General features: G+C 38.6%; 2 protein-coding genes across 2 annotated transcripts; both read right to left on the bottom strand.

Moving 5' to 3' along the window:
- Positions 1 to 320: 320 nt before the first annotated feature.
- LOC119981982 (cytochrome P450 703A2) lies at positions 321 to 2,193 on the bottom strand. The gene is made up of 2 exons (XM_038825120.1): positions 1,270 to 2,193; positions 321 to 959 (listed from the first exon to the last, which is right to left on the bottom strand). Exons 1-2 carry the CDS (start codon positions 2,191 to 2,193, stop codon positions 321 to 323), a joined length of 1,563 nt encoding a protein of 520 aa, XP_038681048.1.
- Positions 2,194 to 4,610: 2,417 nt separating this feature from the next.
- Positions 4,611 to 7,322, bottom strand: LOC119982589 (transcription factor MTB2-like). The gene has a single exon (XM_038826058.1). The coding sequence runs from the start codon at positions 6,784 to 6,786 to the stop codon at positions 4,951 to 4,953; it is 1,836 nt and encodes a 611-aa protein (XP_038681986.1). The 5' UTR covers positions 6,787 to 7,322; the 3' UTR covers positions 4,611 to 4,950.
- Between the last annotated feature and the right edge of the window lie 2,113 nt (positions 7,323 to 9,435).

Genomic DNA, 9,435 nt, shown 5'->3' with positions numbered 1-9,435 from the left:
ATCTTTTAAAAAAAAACAAAAATTTGTACATTAAATAAACTCATGTCGCCACACAAATGGTTTGTTTGTTGAACAATTTTAAAAGTAACATATAAACATGTTTAAATGGTAAATATATGTTGTCTGAAATACCGGGATTGTGTGATTCAATTTATGCTGATAGCATATATACTATTCAAAATATTGTGGCAAACAAGTTACATCCGACCCGACCCGTATACTTTTATAACATGCATATATTATTCGTGATTGTTCCATTATTATTCTCCTACTCATGCATGCTAAACATTATCTAAACACTATTATTTGATGCACTTTAATCACTTGTACATATGATCTGCCAGCCGAGACCTGGCAACGGCAAACATGGGCCGGGCCTTGGGCATGGTCATTCCATAAACCTCAGTTGTGTCAACATCTTCGGGCCTTAGCCCATCCGTTGGAGCCCAATCAAAACAGTGAAACAATCGAGCCAAAGCCATAAGCACCAAGGTCACGCCTAGCGGCGCACCTGGACACTTCCTCTTGCCCGCACTGAATGGAAGAATCTTGAAATCGGCTCCATGGCTTATTTCGACTCGGCTTCCATCAGCAGGCCAATGTCTCTCGGGCCTAAACTCCTCCACATCGGCCCATATCTTGGTGTTTCGACCTAGCCCATGAGTGTTGATGAATACTCGTGTTTGGGCCGGGATATGGTATCCGTTGATGGTGGTGGCCCGTAAAGATTCATGCGGGATGAGAAATGGCCCAGCTGGATGCATCCGGAATGTTTCACGTACCACGCAGCGTAGGTAGTTAAGGTGGACTAGATCAGACTCCATTACCATCCTATTGGGTCCCACAACGACATCAAGCTCATGTTGAATCTTACGGAGGACACGTGGATGCTTGATCACTTCTGCCATTGCCCATTCGTTGGTCACCGCTGATGTATCTGTTGCCGCGGCTATCATATCCTTAAAAGCCAAATTGAGGATGAATAATAATAAATTAAACATAACCAATCGGAGAGTTTGGGATGGCAACCAAACTAGGATATCCCAGTTGGTAATTGGCTTCGGTTAAAGGCATATATGCCTGTGGGGTTTTTGTGGTTCGATCCCCAGTAGGATCTCTCCATTATTTTTTATGTTGGGCATCGACCCAACTATCTGTCAGTAGATTGTGCACCGACATTAATTTAGACCCAACTTGACTGTAAAAAAAATAAACCTGATGATGTCGTTCTCGAGATAAAAACACTTGAATTTCAAAGTAATTAATTACCTGGATTAGAGCTTTCATCTCTACATCATTCAAGTGCTCTTGTCCATCTTCACCAGGCAAAGACAATAAAACATCAACAAAGTCCAAATCATCTTCTTCTCTTTGAATTTCTTTTCTCTTCCTCTCTCTTGCCTTTCTATGTTCTTCAATAATCTTCACATGAAATTCATCAATTATTTTCTCAGTTTCTCTCATTTGCTTCTCACAACCATAAGGGTCAATCCACCTCCAAAAGGGCAAATAATCACCCAAATAAATAACACCCAAAAGCTTAAACAATTCATGAGTCACATGCATGAACTCCATGGCTTCATTTGGGCCAGCAGATTCAGCCCCAAAGTATTGTTTCCCTAATAACATCCTAGTGACATTATTCATTGAGAAAGCACCTAATATTTCCCTCAAATTTATGGGCTTTCCATTTTGGGCTTGGGCCCACACATCCTTCACTAGATGTTGGGCTTCGTCTGCCCGATGCCTTGCAAATGATTCAAGCCTCTTAGTTGTTAACAGGTGCTCCATGCAAATTCTCCTCATTCTCTTCCAATGTGGGCTCATTGGTGCTAATGCAACATCGCCGCAGCCGTAAGCCAGATGGATCCCTGCGAGAGTCCGCGGACGGGAGGCGAAGACGTCATCTTGCCGGAGAAGAATTTCACGGATAATTTCAGGATCGTTGGTGGTGATGGCGTCGACTTTGCCTAGGCGGAGGTAGACAAGCGGCCCAAATTTGTCACAAAATGATGCAAAGTCCCTGTGTGGGAGTTGGCCCAACTGAAGGAGGTTACCGAAAATGGGCCATCTTGGTGGGCCTGGAGGAAGCCTTTTGGTTTTGCTTTGGGACTTGTGATCTAGCCATTGTAACAAAATCTTGGCAATGAGTGCCACAAAAAGGAAAATTGAAAAATAATTGGCCAAATCCATACCCAAATCCCACAAAGAAGAACCCTAACTATCTAACATTGTTCTACATAGAAACATGGAAACCAACCATTTTTAAAGTGCATATATAGTAGCTTTTCTAAACCTGTAAAACCTAGCTTTATGAGAGAATAAACTATAATTTACTAGTTTACCACAATCTTTACATGGTAAAATGTAGCTCTCCTAACTCAAGAAATGACAATTTCATGTCTACTAACAAGTTGAGATTGATGACGTTGTAAGGTGCATGAGCAACCTAAACACTTGGGTGATAGTTTAGTTCGTGAATCTTTTTGTGGTAAAATCGTATGGATTTGGAAGATCTTGAGTTCGATTCTCACTGGAAGCAATACCCTTGTTGCCACGCGTTGGGTTTTGGCCCAACTTACCCTGTCGTTAGGTGAGAAATTTTTGTGCGTGCAGACCTAATGACCCGAGTTTAGATCCATGTCAATTGTCTAAAGATTAAGTTTGTTTGGTATCATGCTTGGTTAAGGGGTAAAAAAGTGCATAAGCAACCTAATTACTAGGCAAAAAAAAGTTGGAACAACTATGATTTATTCATGCATCAAAATCATGTCTATAGGGTAAGTTATAAGGATAATAATATCGAGGGTCGTAAAGCATCAAGTCCAGTATATGTCTTAAAACACCTCGACCGAAGGGTTATTGTCTTGATTCAACTGATATCAATAGCTGACCATTTAAAATTTAATGTGAAATAAATGTTTGTCATGGAATTGTCCAAGTCAATTTTAAAAAGCCATGGCATCCACATGCCACTAGTGGCCTTAAATTACCAAACCAAATGATCTTTTTTTTAGGTGGCTATGAAAGGTCAATATAAGGAATTGAGAAAACCACACATATATTAATAAACCAAATGTAGGGACCAAAACAAGTAGTCATTGAGAAAAGCAAGTTTATCCATGCCCCCGCCCCCCAAGCCATGATAAATTAAGCCCAAATGGTTCACATGGTCCACTCACAATTCCATCATGTTGTATAGTACTTAGTATGATAAATCTAACGGTAAATTTTTTTTTTTTGAAACAAAATCAAATTCAAGATTAAAAAAATAAGACATGAAAATTTTAGATGGTCTAATATAAACTCAAAACATTCGATTTTCGATCATGATGGATTTGATTGTTTCGAACAAAAAAAATACAATTGGATTCATCATGCTAAATACTATACAATTAAAAAAAATTAAACTGTTTTGGTGGACCAAAATGGTGCACGGGTTGTAGACTCAATGCTAAGTGGACTGATCCTACCCCCAATCCAGTTCAACAACCACATGTGCAAGCCATGCAAGACGGATCTTCTCATGCTTTGGTGTTCCTTTTGATTTTTCCAAACCTACCAACCAACTTTTGCTCTTTGTTTCAATTTTTTCAATGCATGAATTCCATGAGTTCCACCACCCTTCACCGACAGTACTTGCTTTTTTTTTTCTTTTTCTTTTTCTAACTTTTGATTCTGGGTTACGGAGACATTTCTTGTTTCATCTCTTCAAATTTTCCCCCACAGAATTCTTTCTGACAAGGTTGAGAGATACCTCAATGTACTTTATATGAAGCAGAATATAAAAGGAATGGCCAAAGATTTGACAACAGAATCCATTCTCTGCTCCTTTTTCATGTGCCTATGAAGAAAGTTAAGAAAATCCAAGGAAGAAAAGGAACTGAATGTAAAAGGAATGGCCTAAGATTTGACAACAGAATCCATTCTCTGCTCCTTTTTCATGTGCCTACGAAGAAAGTTTAGAAAATCCAAGGAAGAAAAGGAACTGAGTTTGAGACTCTTCAAGAGTTTATGGTATATGGGATTCTTTTAACCATTTTAGGCCAAACACACATTAGAAAGGTAAGATACAAGATCAAACAGAAACAAACATAGATCACCATCTAGGGGAGTGCAAAGACTGTCCCAATTTCTCTGGAATAATGCAACCATTTTAGGAGCTTAAAGTTGAAAATTGTTCTAATATGCACATACGGATAGATTTCTCACTGTTCGGATTCTTTATATTGATTTTTATACCACGTCTCAACAGTTTAACAACCCGAATAATTGAAAATCTGCATGTGCATATTAGAATAATTTTCAACTTTGGATTCTCAAGTTTGAACGTTCGGTGACCAAGATGAACTTAGTAAACTATTGCAATGACCAAAAGTTGCATTACGCTCAATATTCCCCGCTATCTTCCTTGCCTTTCAATCAAGTAACGATTGCTATATTATTCAAAAGCAAAATATATTAAACACCCAACCATCTAATAAAAAAGTTGGCATCTGTGATTAACACATAAAGTTGAACTTTATTCTAAACAGATTTCTTTAAAGACTGGGAAATGGGAATAGGTAAGGTAAATATAATGCAAAATTGAAAGAGTTTCCAGGGAAATAGGAAAAAAGGTTCAGTGACACAGGGAACTCACTTGTATTAGCAAGAAAAAAATGTAAAGAAACAACCCTGTAAAGCCAAATAAATTTATCAGTTGCTTAAGTAACCAACAATCGTTGCTGGTTAGGACTGGCAAATTTAATTCACCTTGCAAAAATATAATTGTAAAACAGAATATGTATACTATAAACAATCATAGAAAATTTGCTGTCCTATTTTGGTTAATAAGCAGTTATCTACTGATCTCTTTGTTGTGTACCAAAAACGTCTGAAGAAGCATCGAAAAACGCTCCTCCAAGGATATTATCCTTTATGGACTATAGCGAATTGCAGATCATTGTGCTACCCAAATGATGTTGGCAATGGCTGTATGGCTTTGGATTCGCGGGAAATTGCTGCAATCAACTTCTCCTTTGTGAGCTGCTCGGATCCTTGAGATTTGACGACAAATGTATGGAATACAGTATCGTTAGCTGTGGCGAGTTTCGACTCAACCATGCTGATCTGCAAATCTTTCAACGCTTGGATGACTCTCGATGCAGGATGCGAATCCAAAGGGCAGCTCACCCTTACAATAACCTCATCATGGGAAGCTTGAATATCAACATCAGCAGGCCACATATGATTTCCGTCAAAAGAAAAGGTATTTGATTTCTCCCTCTCGGCTTCCAAGGCTTTGAGCTTTGCCTGAAGCTCATTGATATAAGAAATGGCATCTCCCAACAAGGAAGCTTTGTCCATCTTTGATATATTCGGCACCAGAGCTCGCAATGCATAAAACCGTTGGTTAAGCTTCTCTCTCCGCTGCCTTTCAGCCTCGACGTGGTTAAGTGGTTCATCTCTTCCATTTGCAGGCTTCCTGCCACGTTTCCGGGGTCTCCTATCATCAGCTGCGCCTGGCCCCACGTCCTTACACGAAGCCTCTACATCTGAATGCTCAGATTCTGCACTAAGCTGCATAGAAATGACAGAAGGCCTTGAAGTAGCCCCTGAAAAATCAATTTGCATTGGACCCTTCTTCTGTGACTGGAAGTTATTAAGCCGAAACTCTTCCGTAACCCCATTTACAAGATCTTGTAGATTGTTAACAGAACTCTGAGTTTTATAGATATCCGTCGCAGTCCCTTGTTTGACACTGTAACTCTGCGCGCAATTCGAGACATGATGACCATTCCGAGCAGGCGGAACTCCAAGCCTATTCCCATTTTGGTAAGCATTCCATGAAGGCCTCTCCTCCATCTTTCTCACAGCAAGTTTCTCCCTAAACTGGGGATGGCCAGCATTAAAATGAGCTAAATTGTTCAACTCCTGCCCCAAAATCTTCGAAACCCCTTCCCTTCTCTCCGCTATCCCCAAATGAGAAAATTGGGAATTCACACCTTTCTTTTCATTCACCCCTGGCATAGCAGCACCTACTGGCCTATCAACACTAATCAGTGGTGATGGATTGGATGAGAAAGATAGCCTTATTGACTGCACCAACTGCGAGTTTTCCGGTACAGATCTTACCGACCCCAATTCAACCACCCCAATATCCGTTGGTATCAATACAATGGTCTGGATACCAGCACACTTAGCAAGAAATGACCTCAGGCAATACTCAGTACCTGATCTCAATGCATCATAGATCCAAAAGTGCTTCCCTGAAGCAAAACACTTCCCAGGACCACCTTGTCCGCGAGGGAAGCAGAAATACATTGATGCCAAAAAGAACATCTCAGTATCGGTAACCCTGTCCAGACCCAGAGCATAATTATCTTCATCAGAACCCCCAAATAATGTATGGAGCTTATGAAGCACCCTCTTCCTCATCTTCTGCTGAATTTCATAATCAAGCCTGAGACTGAGAGTTCTCATGGCGGGTGATTGCTCTCCCTCCCTGGGCTCCCTACAAGACCCATCTCCCCATCCCAACACCCAATCCCCAAACTTGGACCGTGAAATCTGCCAGAAAATCGCGTAGTTCCAGCTGCTGAAATTGGAAGAGTTGGGTCGCTCCACGAGATCAGAGAGCTTGGTCTGCAAATTCTCATCGCTTCCTAATGTCATTAAGAGATTATCGTTAGAGACTGAGTTCGAAATCAAGTAATCGTAAGCTCGTGTCCCCAAAACGGCAGCAACCATGTCCTTGTCATCGTCTCTCCACCCTCCAGCGACCGTACCCGCTTCAATCTTCATCTCCAAAAAACCAGAACAAATTCTACCCACAAAACTAATTGCTTCAAATTTCAAAAACCCAGATCAAATCTTCCCCTAAAATCTCCTTACACACCGTTATACAGTTATATCCAATGCATTAAACCTAATAACGAATCCGACAAGAATAGCCTTACAAATCCGCATGCCCACAATATTTTCAGATCTTGGAGCTCTAAAACGGAGTAATAGGAAAACCCAGAAACAATACACTCAAACTAATCCAATAAACAAGGGAATTGGAGGAAAAAAAATACACACCAGTTACAGGAAGCAAATTCGGTTCATGTTGGGTAAAGGAAGCCAAAAAACAGTCTCAACCTTCTCGAGCACTGTAAATTTTCCGCGAAAAGAAAATTATCAGTCAAAGTTTGGAATTGAAAAACGATAAATGAGAGGCTTTAGGAATCTGGTCTCTATTTGTAGCAAAAGCGAAGACAAAAGAGGCCAAGAGAGGGAGAGAGGTCGGAGACGACGAGGGAGATGGAGGAGGTTTTCTTTGTGCTCACAACTGCAAATGAGTGGACCGTGGTTAAGTGAGGGGATTAGAGTCAAAAAGTAACCATGGTTAAAGAACAAAATGGTTAGAGTTAGAGATGGAGGGGCAGTCGGCAACGATTGGGTGTAGTTAGTTTCTTGTTTCCTGATTAAAAAAAAAAGAGTTAGTTTCTTGTTTTGAATAATAATAATTGTTATTAAATTAAATTTATATATAAAAACAAACAAAGCGCACACATGGGAATTACCAGTTCCCACGAAAAATACATTTATTACGATGATTTTTATTATGGGTGTCACGGTGGGTTTTGACATAAATTTAAACCTAACCCATCGTTCGGTTTGTTATTGTCAGTTTTTTTTTCGGATTTTCGATCGGTTTTCACTAACATACATTTGACAATAACCACCTAAAATATGGGTTTTGGCATGATTTTTTTGGATAACCCTAATTTTTATGATCAAAATTGAAAAGCTCGTGTGTGCACCATTGTGGTCACGCGTTGAGTTTTTGCTTCACTTATCTTATCATTGGGGTGAGAAATTTATGTGTGTGTCAACCACGTTGTTCGAGTTTGAGTTTATATAAAATATTCAAATGACAAATTTTTATAGTATTATTCTCGGTTAAAATTCTTTTTACTCTTGTGTATGTGTGAGAGAGAGGTACACTGTTGATTGCGTGAATTCCATTTACAACTAAAGCACCCAATAAGTTAAAACCACATGTCTTTTTAAATGGCAAACGGATTTAAGCTTGTTTGTTTGGAAACTATTAGTTTAATGACCAAAAAAAAAAACCAAAGATTGGAGATTAATACGAGATCTAGCTAAAGTCCCCAAGTTTGAATTTGTTGATACATGCAATCTTCAAGACTTTGAATATTAGTCATCTTAAGATTCATCGAATCTTTGTTTTAACTGAAATGGGTCTAGTTTTCTACCCTTAGAACATGCTTTCATGTTTTCTCCCCTCAATTTGAGGATCCATGTTTTTTTTTAAAATTCTTTTTTATATTTTTATTATTTTTTGAAATATCATTGAGAAATTTATTTATCATTAGAATCGAATTAATCTTGGACACGCATATACATAATTTAATTGATTGTCAAACGAACCACCTCTCATTAAAAAAAAAAACCTTATTATTGTCCAATAGGTCTTAATTTTGTTTAATTGGAATCATAATAGCATTTGAAAGGCTTAAAAAGAAAAGAAAACGAGGTATAATATGGTGGGTCCAAAGTTTAAAGCAACTTGCTTTCTAAAAGATAAGATAATAGGATCATGAATAAATGTGAACCATTCGATAATGTTCAATCCTTCTTCACATGCACTCATCATGGTGTAGAAAGCTAAATAAAAAAACAAAAAAGAAAAAAGAACTCGTCTTAGAATACCCAAAAATGTTTTGATAAGTTTGAGGTTTCGACTTTGAAACTTTTGTGACCATTTAAGTAGAGTATTTAATCAAACAACGTGGACCCTTATATAGAGTATAATCTAAGCAACTTGAAAGCTAAAAATTACTTTAACTCGACATACTATACTTTGTGGGTTCACTGCTCGTTCACAATGTCAGTTACGCGTTAAATTTTTACCTAATTTATCATGTCGCAAGATGAAAAATTTATATATACATAGATATAAAGCCCGAATTTAGATTCATATAGATTATAAAAAGGATAAAATATCGGGATAAATTTGTATAGTATTATTTTCGATTTAAAAAAAATCATTTACTAAGCCTTGTTACATAGTAGAGACGAGAGTAACTAAATTCGTAGGGTCCCACCACAATGAGGCAATGACCCAATCATGTTGTGTAGGAAATTACGAAAGTGTCCGTGCGACGGCGACAGTCACGAGAACATGAACTCTAAGATTCACCGGAGAAAGAAAAATCTCAAAATAGAGTTTAGCACAAACGCTGTTAATGAGAGTGTATTGTACCGTCCACTAGTATTTAGTATTCGCTTTTGTGTGAACTCCACGCGATATCTGTCGCATGAAAAGCGTAGGAACCACAGGGGATATTTTTTTTTTAATTTGGGGACGCATCAATCGTCACGCGTTTTGGGTGTCTGTATCATAAAGAGTAAAAACATACACGTTGCGCCCAATGAACACAC

The sequence above is a fragment of the Tripterygium wilfordii genome, chromosome 17, assembly GCF_013401445.1.
Source record: "Tripterygium wilfordii isolate XIE 37 chromosome 17, ASM1340144v1, whole genome shotgun sequence".
In the NCBI taxonomy this organism is placed as follows: domain Eukaryota; kingdom Viridiplantae; phylum Streptophyta; class Magnoliopsida; order Celastrales; family Celastraceae; genus Tripterygium; species Tripterygium wilfordii.
The sequence above is the reverse complement of the archived record's forward strand: the minus strand, read 5'-3'. Positions and strand labels throughout refer to the sequence as shown.

Excerpts from the sequence above, each read along its gene's own strand:
- LOC119981982 (XM_038825120.1), bottom strand. The coding sequence starts at position 2,193 with ATGGATTTGGCCAATTATTTTTCAATTTTCCTTTTTGTGGCACTCATT. Across the intron at positions 960-1,269 it reads AGATGAAAGCTCTAATCCAG|GATATGATAGCCGCGGCAAC; the intron begins GTAATTAATTAC and ends TTGGCTTTTAAG.
- LOC119982589 (XM_038826058.1), bottom strand. The coding sequence starts at position 6,786 with ATGAAGATTGAAGCGGGTACGGTCGCTGGAGGGTGGAGAGACGATGAC.